Here is a 17,775-nt window from a genome sequence, read left to right on the forward strand (position 1 = left end):
TAAATTTCTATCATAGATACAAAAAGATTTATAGGAAGGTGCTGATTGCTGCAAAAAAGTCATTTAATGATAAAATAATATATAATGCAGAGAATAAAAGCAAAGCAGTCTGGGATGTTATAAAAAAGGAAACGGGGAGAGGCAAACAAACGCAGAATAACATACTGCTAAGGGAGGGGGATAAGGTAATAAATGATCCACAACACTTAGCAAACTATGTAAACGAGCATTTTTCAAGTATTGCAGAGAAGTTACAGCAAAAATTCCCCAAAACAAATATAACACCTGCAAAAATTGTTGCACTAGATACAATGATGTTACTTCCAACCACAGAGAATGAAGTCAATAAAACTGTTCAAAAGCTAAAAAATAAAAAGTCAGAAGGCTTAGATGATGTACCAATGTGTGTACTGAAACAATGCATAGGGATTATACAAGGCCCATTAACAAATATAATAAATGAATCCTTCACATCAGGGACATTTCCAGAGCAGCTAAAACAGGCAAGAGTTGTACCTTTGCTTAAGAAAGGTAATGCAGAAGACATAGAAAATTACCGGCCCATTTCCCTGCTGTCAGCATTCTCAAAAATAATAGAAGCAATTATGAAAGACAGATTAATGAATTATCTGAATAAATACAATCTTTTAAGCAAATCACAGTTTGGTTTTCGAAGTGGCAAAAATACGGAGTCAGCCATAGTAGAATTCACAAAAGTTGTACTTAATGCTCTTGATAAAGATGAGTGTGTCACAGGCATATTTTTGGATCTTTCTAAGGCTTTTGATACAGTCGACCACAAGATTCTATTAAATAAATTAGAAGCATTAGGAATAAGAGGGGTAGCTAATGACTGGTTTCGATCATACCTAACAGATAGGGTACAAAGAGTAGAGATAACACATACTTCAAATAGATCTAAACATTTAGTAAAATACTTATCAGAACCAAAACATATTAATATAGGGGTTCCACAAGGTAGCATATTAGGACCAATACTATTCCTGATATACATCAATGACTTTCCCAGTAGTGTTACTCATGGTGAGAAAATTCTCTTCGCTGATGACAGCAATATTATAGTCACTGAGAGAACAAGAGAACTCCTTACCGAGAAAGCAAATGAAACTCTCAAGGAAGTTTACGATTGGTCAATAAGCAACAAATTGACATTAAACATAAAGAAAACTAATGCCATGAACTTCAGTTTGAAGAGGAAAAATGACAATGTTAAATTAAATGTAGATGGCACCTCTATAGACTGTGTAACAAATGCAAAATTTCTAGGAATGAATATTGACTCTCAGCTGAAGTGGTGCGAACACACAAAGGTACTTGCAAACAGAATGTCATCAGCATGTTATGCCCTTAGAATTCTATCATCTGTGTGTAACATGCAGTGTCTTTTAGTTACATATTATTCATATGTACACTCAATTCTTAGCTATGGCATTCTTTTTTGGGGAACAAATCCACAAAATATGAACACAATTTTCAAACTCCAGAAAAGAGCCATAAGAATAATAACCAGAAATAGTAGTCGAGCTCATTGTAAAGATCTGTTCAAAACACTGGGAATTTTAACTGCTCCATGTGAACACATTTACCAGTCAGTTGTACACATCAAAAGTAACATTGGCAATTACTGCACAAACAGCTCTGTCCATGACCATGCAACAAGAGATAGACTCAACTTACATTTACCAAGAAAAAATAAACATAAAACTCAAAACAGCATTTTCTACCAAGCAATAAAACTGTACAATAAATTACCAAAAGAGATTAAAGAAATTTCAAAAATACACTTATTTAAGAAGGCAGCTAAAAAGTACCTGTTATGCAATACATTTTATACATTGAAGGATTACTTAGATAAAGCAGAGTAGGGGTTTGATAAAAAAATGTTATACAAACAAATAATAATAATAATGATGATTATAAAACATCCAATATTCCACATAACACCTTCACTTTATTTTTTTTCTTCTTTTTTCCTTTCTAGAGACACTCTCCCCTCAAGCTATGCATAGCACAATACTAACACCTCTTCCTCTTTCTGAGCTCAACATCTCACTCATTATGAAGGGATGCTGACTCAGTTTTTCAGGATAGCAAATGTGAACTTGCAGTACAGAAAATGGCCCAAGGATCACCTGTGTGTGTGTGTGTGTGTGTGTGTGTGTGTGTGTGTGTGTGTGTGTGTGTGTGTGTATGTAGTGAGTGAAGTGTTATGAAACAATGTGTGTATAGTGTGTGCAGTGACTGATAGTGAAATATGAGTGAATAGTGTGGCATTACATTATTTAATGAGTTATTTGTAAATAAATTATTGTATACCAGGAGTAAAATCTAATGATTGTCTCTAACTAGAAGTCTGTAAATATATGTGTATACGAATTAGCTTATTGTAAATTGATCTAGGCTTGTAAATACTTTGACATGTCCTATATCCTTGTAAAAAGAGATCTACGGATGAATAAAACTACTACTACTACTACTACTACTAGTAATTATTTTGCCATAATTAACCAAGTGTGGGAAGTGAATTGTGTGTAAAATGAATCGCAGTGGCCAAGTATGTATCCTTGTAAGGGAAAGAAGTGTAGAATCTTTACTTCAGATCTTATTCTTCCTCTTCAAATTTTTGTTACTGTTTTTCAAATAAGATAGGATCTAATCTCCACCCTTCCCTTTATAACAAATACATGTAATATTCCTTCTGTTTTATGGTTTACACAGTCAAATGTGTTTGTTAGACCCATATTAACTCTTGACAGAGATTGCAATCGATGACCTCGCTGTTTGGTACCCACTCCCCAAACCAACCAACCAGTTGGGATTGTCATACGAAAACTTGCGAAATTTTGGTAGTTGAAATGCAGATGCAATTTGTAGTCGTGTGTGTTGTTAATTCATTATTTCTGATGTAAATTTGTTGAATTTAGTGTGTTTATTCTTTTGCCAGTCGTTTTCATACCTCATTCTTGGTGTGACCCTGACTTGGGTTTAAATGATCTATGGTCAAATAAATAAAGATAATGAAATGTAACTTACCCACGGATCAGAGTAAATTGTCGTTTGTTTTTATGTTTCTCTAATTTGTAATATCTACTTTTGAGTTTTGGAGCTGTTATTCGTGTTTTAAAACAGCAGCTTTAGTTTGTGCACAGAAATTTTAATGCGGCGCTTTTTGGTTTGATAATGTTAAAAGTAAATAAAAATTCCTTGACGTCTATATTTATGTGCTGCTCCATGACTCTGCTGTCAATATCCTTATTCTTGGCTTGTATGTAACTTCTGTGTTTTCTTTCAGTAAATGTGTTTTTTTCGTATCTATGGTGTAATTATAAAGTTAATAAAATGTTTTCTTGCCTTTAAAATAATATTTTTCATCAGGTTATGAGCCCAGTACATGTGTAAAGTCAAACAACATAGTTTAATTAAAACAATATTTGAAATGAGCCTATGTCTGTAAAGAAACAAGACTGCTAGCGGCGATTATAAGATCAGCATTGATAAGCTAGAAGGACCTGACGACTGGGCCAAATGGAAATGGCATATTACTAAGGAGCTGCGTTCATATGGACTAGAAGATATTATAAACGGCACACGTGAACGTGTAGAGTTGCCGCAAGATGCGACAAGTGCACAAAAAGAAGCGTATGTGGAATGGCACAAGGACGACGCAAAGGCAGCAAGTCTTATAGCAAGTGCACTAAGTAAACTTGTTGCAGAACTCGTCTTAACGTGCAAGAATTCTAAAGAAATCTGGGACAAATTACGCGCCCGATTTGAATGTAGCAGTACTCAGCGTTTAAATATGTTGATTGAAACATTTTTCCGTGTTAAATGTGATGAAACGGAAGATATTACTGCACATGTGGCCACACTGCAAAAGTTATTTGTGGACCTGAACGATGAATTAGCAAAACATGAAGAAAATACGCTATCTGAAATAATCTTAAATGGTCCAATTTTGTCTACACTGGGAAAAGACTACGACAATTTTAAGGATCTCTGGGATACGAAGGATCTCTGGGATACGATACCGACAGAAAAGCAAAGCTTGAATTTATTGATTGAAAAACTCTGTACTATTGAACTGCGTGAACAAGACATTAATGGAGGTGCAGCTTTTGTCGTTTCTAAAACATGAAAACGGCAAACAAGTAATCAGCAAGTAAAGATGACGAAGTCACAATTAAAACAGAAGTTTCCGTGTAATTTATGCAAACAATTAGGTCACTGGGCAGCAGAGTGTCCACAGAACACTCATTGCAGCAATAAAAGAAAAGCGAAGAAGCGAGAAAGTGAACACGCTGCATTTACTTCATATGCTATGGGTTAGGGTACTAGTAACCACAGTGACCCAAATAAAAGGTATTGCGACAGTGGCGCTACAAATCATATCACTCCCAACAAATAGTATTTTGTTTCGTGTAGTGAATTTGATGCTCCTCAAGTAATTTCATTGAGAAAACAGGATGTCAAAATGTGTGCGTATGGTCAAGGAACAGTTTACATCAAAATTCGACGAAACAATTAATGGTACAATGCTAGAATGGACAATGTTTTGTACGTCCCTGTTGCAAATGCTAATCTATTCTCTGTGAGAGCCATTGCCTACAGAGGCTACAGTACTTATGTTAGTTGTAATAATGTCTGTGTTCGAAAACAAGTCAGTGGTAATATTGTTATGACAGGTTATATGAAAAACGGACTTTATCTGTTGAACATGCATGTTGTTAGAAATGTAAAAATGAATTGTGTGAACTTGATGACTTCATCCGAAACATTGCAAGTGTACCATGAAAGGTTTGGTCATCAAAATAAACAACATGTGAAGAATATTTTAAAAGCAATGAACAATGTGGAAGATGCCAAGAGTTAATTTTGTGACGGCTGTGCGGTTGGAAAGATGCATAGGCTGCCATTCAAAACATGAACAATACAATCTACCAGTACTGGTGAATTAATCCACATGGATGTCAATGGACCAATGAGCATGAAATCTTTTGGAGGTAAGCATTATTATGTATGTTTCAAAGACGATTTTAGTAAATTTCGTCGAATTTTCTTTTTAAAACACAAAAGTGAAGTGTGAACTGTACTTAAGCAGTTTTTAAATGAAGTACGAATTAATGAACATGTTGTCAAACAATTTAGATGTGACGGTGGCAAAGAATTTAACAATAAGAATGTCAGTGAACTGCTTGCAGACAGGGGAATAGAGCTACTGATTCCTCCTCCTTACACTCCTGAACAAAATGATGTTTGAGCAGGAAAATAGGACCATTGTTGAAGCTGCCCGGTCAATGCTAAATCCGAGTAAATTACCTTAAGGATTGTGGGCAGAGGCATGTAACACAGAAGTCTACCTAATAAATCGTACTGGAAAATATTCAGTTGAAAATAAAACCCCTTATGAACTATGGTTTAATCGACCAGTAGGACGACTTGATCATCTCAGAATTTTTGGCACAGGCTGCTATGTTCACATTAACAAACAATGCCGTTCCAAGTTTGATAATAAAGCAGTTTTTAGACGACTTGTTGGATATGTTATTGACAAGGATGGGTTCAGAGTTAGGATTCCATCTAAAAGAAAAGTGGTGTTGAGTCACGATGTGAAATTTAAGCCAGAAACTGTTTGTGATTTACACAGTGATCATGTTGAATTTGAAGTCCCTCAGGAAGAATTTAATGATCCGAATTCATCTTAAGATGACCAAAGTAAATCTCCTAGACTGTACACTTCTGGAGGAAATCAAACTCAAGAAAAAATTGGCACTCTCGATTCTAGAAAAAGTCAAGAGTAGAGTGAATCTGATGAAAATAAAGAATTAACAGAAGTTACAAAGCTGAAGCTGCTGAATCTTCTAATGAAGAGAAATAGGATAATAAAAGACAATGAAGGAAACCAACCTGAATTTTGTATGGCAACAAAAGTTGATGCACTTGAATACAAAGATCGAAACTGTTTTTCAGAAATATTGAAGTCAAACGAGAAGGAAGAATGGATGCAAGCTATTAGTGAAGAACTTCAATCACTAAAGAAAAACAATACCTGGGTGCTGGTTGAACGTCTGAAGAATGCCAAAGTATTGCAAAAACCGTTAGGTTCTACGGCGAAACGTTGTAGTCAATGGAGGTACTCGTTTTAAAGCCAGATTCGTTGCAAAAAGGTGTATTCAGAAAGCAGGAATTGATTATGACGACACCTTTAGTCCTGTGGTACGTTATGATACCATACAAACTCTGTTGGCTGTAGCTGCTTCAAAGAAAATGCTGCTAGTACAATTCGATGTAAAGACAGCTTTTTTTAATGCAATACTTGAAGATGAAGTATATATGGATCAACCAGAAGGTTTCGAAGATGGCACAGGTCGAGTGTGTTTCTTAAAAAAGAGTCTTTATGGGTTGAAGCAAGCACCACGTTGCTGGAACAAACGTTTTGTTGAGTTCATGAAGAAAGCTGGTTTTTCCAACAGTGATGCAGATCCATGCCTATTTTATCGTAGACAAAATGGAAATAGCCTTTATGTGGCAATCTACGTTGATGATGGCCTGATTGTCGGCAGTAACTAGAAAGAAATAGCTGTTTTTATGGGTGTTTTACAACATGAATTCGGTATAACAACTGGCAGTCTTAACAATTTTCTTGGCATAAAAATAAAGCAATATGAAGATGGAGCAATAATGATAAGTCAAGAGAAATACACAGAAGAAATTCTGCAAAGATTTCGAATGTCAGAATGCAATACAATCTCAACTCCTATTGGACGTGAGGACAATAATCAAAACGAAGAAGTTTCGTCATCTGTACCCTACCGTGAAGCATTTGGTTGTCTCATGTACCTTTCAACAGTAACTCCTCCAGACATCAGTTTTGCAGTCAATAAAGCTGCTCGAGCAATGGAGAAACCAACCACTGAAGACTGGGATAGAGTAAATCGCATTTTCCGGCATTTGAAAGGGACCTTACATTTTGGAATTGTATATAATAAAAAAGAAGAGTTAAAGATTTACGCTGATGCAGATTTCGCAGGTGATAACCGGACAAGGCGCTCAACAGCTGGAATTCTTGCAAAGTACTCAGGTGGTGCAGTGTCATGGACAAGTCAGTTGCATTAAGTAGTGGCCACATCAACAACCGAGGCGGAAATAATTGCAGCTAGTGAAGGAGCGAAAGAGTTAGTTTGCTTACGTCGTCTGCTATCAGAATTAGTGGAAATGTCGGGGCAGCCTCCAGTTCTTTACATTGACAATGCTACTGCATTGAAGTTAGCAAAAAATCCAGAATATCATCGACGTTCTAAACATATAGAGGCCCGACATTTCTATGTTCGTGAAAGATATCTGAACGGTGAGATTTTCTTGGAACACATTGATGGACACAACTAGTTGGCCGATATTTTGACGAAACCACTTGAACGAGTTCGATTTAATTTTCTATGTTCAGAAATTGGCATACAAGAGACAAAGCAATAATTTCATGATTTTTTTCTTTTGGAGGAAGTATTAAAAGAAAAGAAAAACTTCCTTGACGTCTATATTTATGTGCTGCTCCATGACTCTGCTGTCAATATCTTTATTCTTGGCTTGTATGTAACTTCTGTGTTTTCTTACAGTAAATGTTTTTTTTCGTATCCAGGGTATTATAAAGTTAATAAAATGTTTTCTTGCCTTTAAAATAATATTTTTCATCAGATAACTCTATTGTGTAGAAAGTTAATGATGCAGTGTCAAATATGAGTTTCATGTTCTCCTGCGTGTGTGAATTCTTCCCCGTCCTGATTAGACACAAAAATATTGCACGCATTCTAACTTGCGACTTTGTTGACAAAGCGTATTTGCATAATTACTTATTAACATGGCATGCCCTCTAACGCAAAATTATGTTGCATGGACTTGAAACGAATTGTTTGACTTTTGAAAACGTTGAAGGATGCAGAGACGTTGCACCTAGGGCTAAAATTTAATTGTTATCTTTAGCTATCGACCTTAGGAAGGATTGCGCGGTTCGCTAAAATATCTCTATACGCTACACAGTTGAAGCGGTTCGCTGTTTCTCCACAGAAATTGAACTAGATCTGACACTTTCGCATAACGTATGAATATTAACATAAATTAGTTATGATTTAGTAGAACAGCCGTCAACATCCTTACTGCAGGTTTTATTTTGTCTATAGCAGCCGTGTGATCTTTCAAATGCTCGTTTACAGATTTCATCTATGTCATTTCCGAGAGTGAACTCTTGTCTCCCTGCGAGCAGCCGTCACAAGGTATGACTTCTCTTGACCTGTGATATTTGAAATGACTGAGCCATGTATTAATAAAATAACTCCATTTGCTCGATACTCATTCGTAATTTTGGTGTGAAATTGTTAGTATGCTTACAGTTGCACACTTCGGACGTATGTTGATGCCCTATTGTGTAGTTCTGATAGAGGACTGTTATTCATTTCGTATAAACAGTAGCATTCAATCTGTAGTATGACTGACCTAGTATGCTGACCAAAGCCATCAGTTTCGTACAATTTGCGCAAAGAACTCTGTTTGCAGTTCAGTAGCCGTTGTCTTTAACAGGTAAGATGGAAAAAAAGCATGTTGTATAAAATGTCGTTGTCGAGTCGACGCATCTTCAGAAGTGTGTGTACTCGCGCTGTCGTAAAAGTTTTCAGCACTCTGGCATTCCGAATTAAGTTTATTAGTTTTGATGGTACTAGAAAGCAAACGGCTTGCCATAGTTGGACTTCTGTAAGCCAGATCCCCCCATTGAGTATTTAGTCACGGTGACGGTAATCTTAACCATTTTCACTTTGGTACACCAATCCCAGTGACAGTCATAAGTAAACAGTTGATGTGGCACAGTTACTTTTAGACATCATAGTATTAGGGTGAATGTCATAACTGCGGTCATGTTTGCCTAAAACACAAACGAACAATGTACGTAATGCAATCGTGGCTGACCTAATTAGTTTCTTTGTGTTACTGTAACTGCCATGAAGTTTATTTGTGAAGGATACTTCACTAAATATAGTGTTCAAATTTTCAACCAGCCAAGGTACTTCATGATTTGGAGACAAATATCTGAAATTGTAGGCAATAGCATTATGCAACTCCACCACTGTTTTGAAATGATTTCTTCTTTATTCACAGGTGAGTTTCGAAACAAACACGTTGCTTGAAAATACTTTTCCAGAAAAATAATAAAATGGAATAAACAACTCAATGATTGTATCTTCAGCTGAAACACTGGTTTGATGCAGCTGTATAATGATGGTAGGCAATGATAACCTCGTAACTCCGTCTGGCCCTGGAAACTTGTAATTCCAGTAGGCCTAACTCTGTAATCAAAGAGTTGGAAAATGCATGCATTCTTCCAATCTGTCAATAACTAGGCTTCTACTATACAGTTAGACATGTAGCAACTTTCCACGTCGCTTTGTTATTTCTTAACGGGAGCAGGGATGGCCTATCCCGGCAACGTTAAATTTAGTGGCTTGGCAGCCACGGAATTTCAGGAACCACTGTAGCCATTAACATGAAACTCTTACAGGACATTTAACTGTATGTTATGAGTCTACTGAACTACAATAATTGAGTTTCAGCCACTGCTTTCAGAAATAGGCTATAATTTTTTAATTACACAGTTAAAATTTTGTGTACTTCTTTTGTACGTTATCCTAAATAATTTTAATTATTCATAACATTATTTGTTTCTTTAGTTCAGTAGACTCAGGATATGTAATGTTATTTTTCCCTGAAAGTTTGAATACTCGACTTGAAGTGGTTTTTAAGATTTAGGGAAAAATGCAACATAAAATGTAAATTTTCCTGTCGTTCCCCTATTTTCTCAGTTTGGTTATAGGCTCTGATGACCAAGTATTGGCTCTATTACCATATCAGGTACAGAGGAAATGCTGTTTCATACTCACATGAGTTAAGAGCTGTGGCTAGTTAAGCTCGTAGACAGCAGTCACCAGTTTCACGTGCAATGTGCCAGTAGCCCATTCAGTACTTGCAGTACTCCATCTTTTCCTTATATTGTTGATATTCCAACATGGAGTTTCCATTGTTTGATTTTTGTATTTACCATTGTCTGTTGTTTCGCTCCCCAAATAGCAAAACTTGTCCACTGCTTTGTCTCTAATTTCATCGGCATTTTTTGACTCAATTTGATTGCATCCCTTTACTTGTGTTTTCTTTTATTGATGTTCATCTCATTACCTCTTCAAGGTGGTAGTCATTCCCTCCAACTGATCTTCAAACAGGTTTGCCTTCTCTGACAGAATTAAATTATACTGGAAAACCTGAAAATTTTAAATTCTTCTGTGTGAACCTTAAATCTCCACTGTGGATTTCTCCTCAGTCTCCTTTATTGCTTGCTCAGTGCACAAACTGGATAACATGAGGTGTTGGCAACAACCCTCTCTCACTCATTTCCCGCAAGGTGCCCCATTTGTTAGGACAGCAATCTGGTTTCTATATGAGTCGAAGATAACCCTTTGCTACGTAATTTATACCTGCTACCTTCAGAATTTAGAGTTTTGTGAAAAGTATTTTTTTAAATGTATATATGCAGGTTTGCCTGTCTCTCTTTTAAGATAAGTTGTTGGGGCCAGTACTGCCCCATACATACTGCATGGAATAGTTTTTTTGTGGTAGGTTCTAACAAAGGCCTTCATAATTTTTAGGGATTCTCAATTATCTTACTGTGTTGCAGTTTGAGTCTTTCAGTTGTCTGACAAATTCTTCTCACATCATCATCATCATTTAAGACTTATTATGCCTTTCAGTGTTCAGTCTGGAGCATAGCCCCCTTATAAAATTCCTCCATGATCCCCTGTTCAGTGCTAACATTAGTGCCTCTTCTGATGTTAAACCTATTACTTCAAAATCATTCTTAACCAAATCCAGGTACCTTCTCCTTAGTCTGCCCCGACTCCTCCTACCCTCTACTGTTGATCCCATGAGTCTCTTGGGCAACCTTGCTTTCTCCCATGTGTGTAACATGACCCCACCATCTAAGCCTGTTCATCCTGACTGCTACATCTATAGAGTTCATTCCCAGTTTTTCTTGGAGTTCCTCATTGTCGACACCCTCCTGCCATTGTTCCCATCTACTAGTACCTGCAATCATCCTAGCTACTTTCATATCCGTAACCTCAACCTTGTTGATAAGGTAACCTGAATCCACCCAGCTTTCGCTTCCATACAACAAAGTTGGTCGAAAGATTGAACGGTGCACAGATAGCTTAGTCTTGGTACTGACTTCCTTCTTGCAGAAGAGAGTAGATCATAGCTGAGCGCTCACTGCATTAGCTTTGCTACACCTCGCTTCCAGTTCTTTCACTATGTTGTCATCCTGTGAGAATATGGGTCCTAAGTACTTGAAACCGTCCACCTGTTCTAACTTTGTTCCTCCTATTTGGCACTCAATCCGTTTATATCTCTTTCCCACTGCCATTACTTTCGTTTTGGAGATGTTAATCTTCATACCATAGTCCTTACATTTCTGCTCTAGCTCTGAAATATTACTTTGCAAACTTTCAATCGAATCTGCCGTCACAACTAAGTCATCCGCATATGCAAGATTGCTTATTTTGTGTTCACATATCTTAATCTCACCCAGCCAGTCTAGTGTTTTCAACATATGATCCATAAATAATATGAACAACAGTGGAGACAGGTTGCAGTCTTGTCTTACCCCTGAAACTACTCTGAACCATGAACTCAATTTACCGTCAACTCTAACTGCTGCCTGACTCTCCATGTAGAGACCTTTAATTGCTTGCAAAAGTTTGCCTCCTATTCCATAATCTCGTAGAACAGACAATAACTTCCTCCTAGGAACCCGGTCATGTGCCTTTTCTGGATCTATAAAGCATAGATACAATTCCCTGTTCCACTCATAACACTTCTCCATTATTTGCCGCAAGCTAAAGATCTGGTCCTGACAACTTCTAAGAGGCCTAAACCCGCACTGATTTTCATCCAATTGGTCCTCAACTAATACTCGCACTTTCCTTTCAACAATACCTGAGAAGATTTTACCCACAACACTGATTAAAGAGATACCTCTGTAATTGTTACAATCTTTTCTGTTTCCATGTTTAAAGATTGGTGTGATTACTGCTTTCGTCCAGTCTGATGGAACCTGTCCCGACTCCCAGGCCATTTCAAATATCCTGTGCAGCCATTGAAGACCTGACATTCCACTGTATTTGATGAGTTCCGACTTAATTTCATCCACCCCAGCTGCTTAATTGCACTCCAATCTATTGACCATTTTCTCCACTTCCTCAAATGTGATCCTATTTCCATCATAATTGCTATCCCATTCTACCTAGAAATCTGAAACATTGCTGATCATATTTTCACCTACATTGAGCAACTCTTCAAAATATTCCCTCCATCTGCCCAAGGCATCCAAAGGATTCACCAGCAGTTTTCCTGACCTGTCCAAAATACTTGTCATTTCCTTCATACCTCCCTTTCGAAGACTGCTAATTACACTCCAGAATGGTTTTCCATCAGCTTGACCCAAGGTCTCCAACCTGTTTCCAAAGTCTTCCCAAAATTTCTTCTTGGATGCTACAATTATCTGTTTGGCTTTGTTTCTTTCTTCAACATAACTCTGTCTACCTGAGTTCTAGTATGTAGCCATTTTTGATACGCCTTCTTTTTCCTTTTACAGGCTGCCTTGACTGTGACATTCCACCAAGCTGTTTGTTTCATCCTACTTTTACACACTACTGTTCCAAGACATCTTTAGCCACTTCTAGTACTGTGTCCCTGTACCTTGTCCATTCATTTTCCAATGACTGTAACTGACTACATTCAACTAACTGGTACCTTTATAAGATTGCTGTTATGTACTTGTGACTGATTGCCTTATCCGAAGTTTCTCCACTCTTATCCTCCTACATATGGACCTGACCTCCTGCACTTCCGGCCTCACAATCCCTATTTCACTGCAGATTAAATAATGATCATCGAAGAATCCCCTGAATACACGTGTGTCCCTCACAGCCTTCCTCCCCCCAGGGGGCTCGCGGTCCTTTCGTGAGTACGTGCGTAGGCGAGCACGGGGCCCCGAGCTATTGCAGCCTTCCTTCTTTTTCCGGGCTGCATTTCCTTTCCCTTCCCCTCCTTTCCTGTCCTTCATCCTTCCCTCCGACCTCTCCTCTCCCTCTCTTTGTGTCCCTACTTATGGTGTCCCTCCTTATGTTGGCCCTGCTATTCTCCTGGTTCTGTTGACCTTGCAATTCGGCCTTGTTCTGTAATTCCTTCATCCTTTTGGTATTCTCTGGTCCCCTCTGGGGTTTGACCTCCATCACTAAATTTTCTTCCGTAGTGTGAGCCATTTGGGGAAGAGCACATTACCTAGTGTCTCCGGCGTGTGCCATCATCATTGATTCCATCGTTTCCTTTACGTCGTTGTTTGACGCTAGGGTCCATAGCCAGCACGGTAGCCAGCCCGTGTGGTGGGGTCGCTATGTACCCTTTTGGTTGAGCCCCCTGAAAACACAGGGATCACACGTCTGATACCTGAGCTGTGACCTCCTCATGTAAGCCTAGGAGTGGTTGCTTGTCGTCCTGGAGCATCGGAACTCCCAGCAATGGCCGCCGTGCCAGACGGCCCTTGCTGTGGCTGGGTGGCACCCATGAGGAGAGCCCCTGATCGGAGTGGGTGGTATCTGGGCGGACACTATGTTCATGAAACACATAAGAGTCCACAACTCTGGCCGTTCTCCGGCCGTCTCTTTGACTGGAAAAGATTCTTCACGTGCTGCTTCCTCTGCCCCTTCCGCCTTCCCTTCCGTGGCTACCCCCTGGGAGGAGGGCCAGGCTCGTCGGCTGGGGGTGAAACCTTTCCCTCGCTATCTGGTTTGCGCCAGAACTGATGGGGATACTTTTACTCATACGAAACCTATGTTTTTTGTTGAACACATCGAAGACAAGTTTGGCGAGGTGGACTCTATCAGCAAGATGCGGTCTGGGTCGCTGTTGATTAAAACCGCTTCAGCTACCCAGTCTGCAGCTCTCCATGCCTGTACCCATCTTGGTACGATTCCTGTGTCAATTACCCCACACCAGTCCTTGAACATGGTGCAAGGTGTAATTTTCCATAGAGACCTCCTCCTTCAATCTGATGAGGAACTTCGGGACAATCTAAGCCGGCGGGGGGTTCACTTTGTTCGGCGGGTTCAGAGGGGTCCGAAGGACAACCGCGTTGACACTGGTGCCTTTATCTTGGCCTTTGAAGGGGACACCCTCCCTGAGAAGGTCAAGATTATGGTCTATCGGTGTGACGTGAAGCCATACATCCCACCACCTATGCGATTGTTTCAAGTGTTTGCGTTTTGGCCACATGTCTTCGCGCTGTTCGCAGGCCCCCCTCTGTGGTGACTGTGGACATCCGTTCCATGAGGGAAGTTCCTGTGTTCCCCCTCCTGTGTGCGTAAATTGTCGTGGGAATCATTCTTCACGGTCACTGGATTGCCCAGTGTATCAGAAAGAGAAAAAGATACAGGAGTATAAGACTCTTGATCGTCTCACCTATACCGAGGCCCGTAAAAAGTATACACGCCTTCATCCAGTGACCCTGACAACTAGTTATGCTTCAGTAGTATCTTCACCCCCTCCTCCTCATTCCTTACCCCAGTCCCGAACCCCTTTCCTCCCCCCTCCCCCTGCGGTTCCCACACCATCCCCTCCGGGCACCGCTTCCTCTCCCCGGCTGGAGAAGTGTCCTGCTTCTTCGGCGTCTGCCGGTCATGGGCGCCCCTCGCGGGATCCCCCTTCCCGGCACCTTCCAGGCCAAAGGTCTGCTGCCACGCGGCCACCACGAGAACCACGGTCTGCGGGCCCCCAGATCGCCCGCTCTCTTTCTGTTCCCGATCTTGCTGTGGCTGGCTCCATTTTGTTGCACAGCCCTCCACGATCCCAAACAGAAAGAAAGAAGAAACACAAGTCCCGGGACAAGGAGTCTGTGGTGTCGCCAGAGGTCTCGTCCCCATCTTCACAACCTGACTCTGACCTGTTATTCATGGATGTCGCCCCCTCCTTGTCGGTGACGGGTGGTGACCCACCGGCATGACTGACATTAGCCTGTTCACCCCCCAATTGACTCATCGTTCTTTGGCTATCCAATGGAACTGTAATGGCTATTACCGTCACCTACCGGAGTTGCAATCCCTTCTTTCATTTTACTCTGCGGCTTGTGTGGTTCTACAAGAAACTCATTTTACTGGTGGTCACTCACCAACCTTCTGTGGCTTCCGTGCTTTCTGTCGAAATCGGGTCGGCCCCCTACGGGCGTCTGGCGGAGTTTGCACGTTGGTCCGAACGGACATTGCCAGCACGTGGATTCCTCTCCAAACTACATTGGAAGCAGTTGCTGTTAGGATCCACCTGGACTCTGGGGTCACAATTTGCAATCTGTATCTCCCTCGTGACAGAACTCCTACACCTGCCTCCTTAAGTGCCCTCCTTCAGCAACTTCCTCCTCCCTTCCTTATACTTGGCGATTTTAATGCACATCATCCCTTGTGGGGCAGTGCATTTCCATCTAGTCGGGGTCATCTCATTGACCAGTTTATTACCGACCACGACTTGTGCCTTCTTAACGATGGCTCCCCTACCCATTTCAGTGCCGGTCATGGTAGCTTTTCTGCCATTGATCTTTCTCTCTCTTCTCCCTCCCTCCTCCCTTCCCTACAATGGTCACCGCACGACGACCTTTGCGATAGTGACCACTTCCCGTTGATTCTCTCGCTCCCTTCCCGCTCCCCTATGGACAGATCACCTCGTTGGTCCTTCAAACGTGCCAATTGGCCTCTGTATACTGCACAGGTCGTTTTTTTCTCCCTCATTGTCGGATGGTATTGATGATGTCATACGTGACATGTCTGACGCGATTGTTCACGCTGCTAGCCTTGCTATCCCGCACTCATCTGGACCATTTCGCCGCCGGCAGGTCCCTTGGTGGAGTTCGGACATTGCCGTTGCCATCCGTGATCGCCGTCGAGCTTTGCAACACCTTAAGAGGCATCCATCCATTGCCAATCTTATTACCTTTAAACGCCTTCGCGCAAAAGCCCGTTACTTAATCAAACGGAGCAAACGGATGTGTTGGGAACGCTTTGTTTCTTCCCTCGGTTCTGCTGTCCCTCTGTCGCGGGTATGGGCTACACTTCGCTCTCTCCAAGGTTGCCATCGGCAGTCTACCCTCCCGGGTCTTCACCTCCCGGATGGCCTTTGCACGGACCCGTTGATTCTCGCGGAACACCTTGCGACCCATTTTGCAACAGCGTCGGCATCAGCCTCCTATCCGGCTGCTTTCCTTCCCCAGAAACAGCGGGCCGAAGCTTCCGCCTTATGTTTTACCCCCAGCCAGTCAGAATCATACAACAACGCTTTTACTGAATGGGAACTTCTTTCCGCACTCTCCTCTTCTCATGATACGGCCCCTGGCCCAGACTCCATTCATAACAAACTGCTTCAACATCTCAGTGCTCCACAACAGCGACATCTTCTCCGGGTATTTAACCGTATTTGGCTCCAGGGTGACTTCCCTTCTCAATGGAGGGATAGCATCGTGGTTCCCGTCATTAAGCCCGGTAAGAACCCCCTGTTCGTCGACAGCTATCGGCCAATTAGTCTGACGAACGTTGTTTGTAAGTTACTTGAACGGATGGTAGCCCGTCGGCTCACTTGGGTCCTCGAATCTCGGCGTCTGTTGTCCCCTTACCAGTGTGGCTTCCGAGAGGGACGGTCTCCGATCGATCATTTACTTCGCTTGGAATCCGCAGTTCGGCAGGCCTTTTCCCAGCGCCGCCATTTGGTTGCTGTATTTTTCGACCTTCGCAAGGCCTATGATACGGCTTGGCGCCATCATATCTTATTTACACTTCATGAGTGGGGTCTTCAGGGCCCACTCCCGATTTTTATCCGCCAGTTCTTGTTTCATCGTTCGTTTAGGGTTAGGGTTGGTACAGTTTTAAGTTCTCCGCGAACCCAGGAGAATGGCATCCCTCAGGGTTCCGTATTGAGTGTACTTCTGTTCCTCATTGCTATAGATGGACTTGTGGCCTCCGTCGGTCCTTTGGTCACTCCTGCTCTGTATGTGGATGATTTCTGCATTTGGGTTAGTTCCTCTTCGATGGCCGCTGCAGTGCGGCAGCTCCAGGGTGCTATACGGCGTGCCTCTGCATGGACCATCTCACACGGATTTCAGTTTTCTCCTTTAAAATCGCGAGTGGTCCACTTTTGTCGCCGTGTGACAGTCCACCCCGATCCAGAGCTCTATCTCAATGCACAACGATTACCTGTGGTCCCACAGTTTCGTTTCCTTGGCCTTCTTTTCGACAACAAGCTCACTTGGCTGCCTCATATCAGACGCCTGAAGATAGGATGTTTCCGTAAACTAAACGTCCTTCGCTTCCTTGCCCACACCTCTTGGGGTGCTGACCGTTCCACTCTCCTCCACCTTTATCGGGCCTTAGTGTTGTCTCGCTTGGACTATGGTTGTCAAGTTTACGGTTCAGCTGCCCCTTCTACATTACGCCTCTTGGATCCGGTCCACCATCGTGGTATCCGTTTGGCCATCGGTGCCTTCCCGACTAGCCCTGTTGATAGTCTCCTGGTTGAGGCTGGGATCCCCCCCCCCCCCTTTCCGTTCGGCGCTCCCAGCTTCTGGTTTCGTATGCAATCGCTGTCTGTTCCTCTCCCACTCATCCTTCCTATTCTATCCTGTTCCCTGCC

General features: G+C 41.5%; 2 protein-coding genes across 6 annotated transcripts in view; both read left to right on the forward strand.

Annotated features, from left to right (window-relative positions):
• Window positions 1-6,606: 6,606 nt before the first annotated feature.
• Window positions 6,607-7,134, forward strand: LOC126335864 (uncharacterized). The gene has a single exon (XM_049999337.1). The coding sequence runs from the start codon at window positions 6,607-6,609 to the stop codon at window positions 7,132-7,134; it is 528 nt and encodes a 175-aa protein (XP_049855294.1).
• Window positions 7,135-7,978: 844 nt separating this feature from the next.
• Window positions 7,979-17,775, forward strand: part of LOC126329925 (glycerol kinase-like) — a 260,608-nt gene continuing 250,811 nt past the window's right edge. Inside the window, exons 1-2 of one of the 5 annotated variants that reach the window (XM_049996242.1) lie at window positions 7,988-8,111; window positions 8,226-8,285. The gene's annotated coding sequence lies outside the window, so the exon portion shown is untranslated. Of the gene's footprint in view, window positions 8,286-17,775 lie in introns of all 5 variants that reach the window. The other 4 variants (XM_049996252.1, XM_049996234.1, XR_007562628.1 and 1 more) reach the window with 4 other exon arrangements.

This window comes from Schistocerca gregaria, chromosome 2, assembly GCF_023897955.1.
Source record: "Schistocerca gregaria isolate iqSchGreg1 chromosome 2, iqSchGreg1.2, whole genome shotgun sequence".
NCBI classification, from domain to species: domain Eukaryota; kingdom Metazoa; phylum Arthropoda; class Insecta; order Orthoptera; family Acrididae; genus Schistocerca; species Schistocerca gregaria.

Excerpts from the sequence above, each read along its gene's own strand:
- LOC126335864 (XM_049999337.1), top strand. The coding sequence starts at position 6,607 with ATGGGTGTTTTACAACATGAATTCGGTATAACAACTGGCAGTCTTAAC.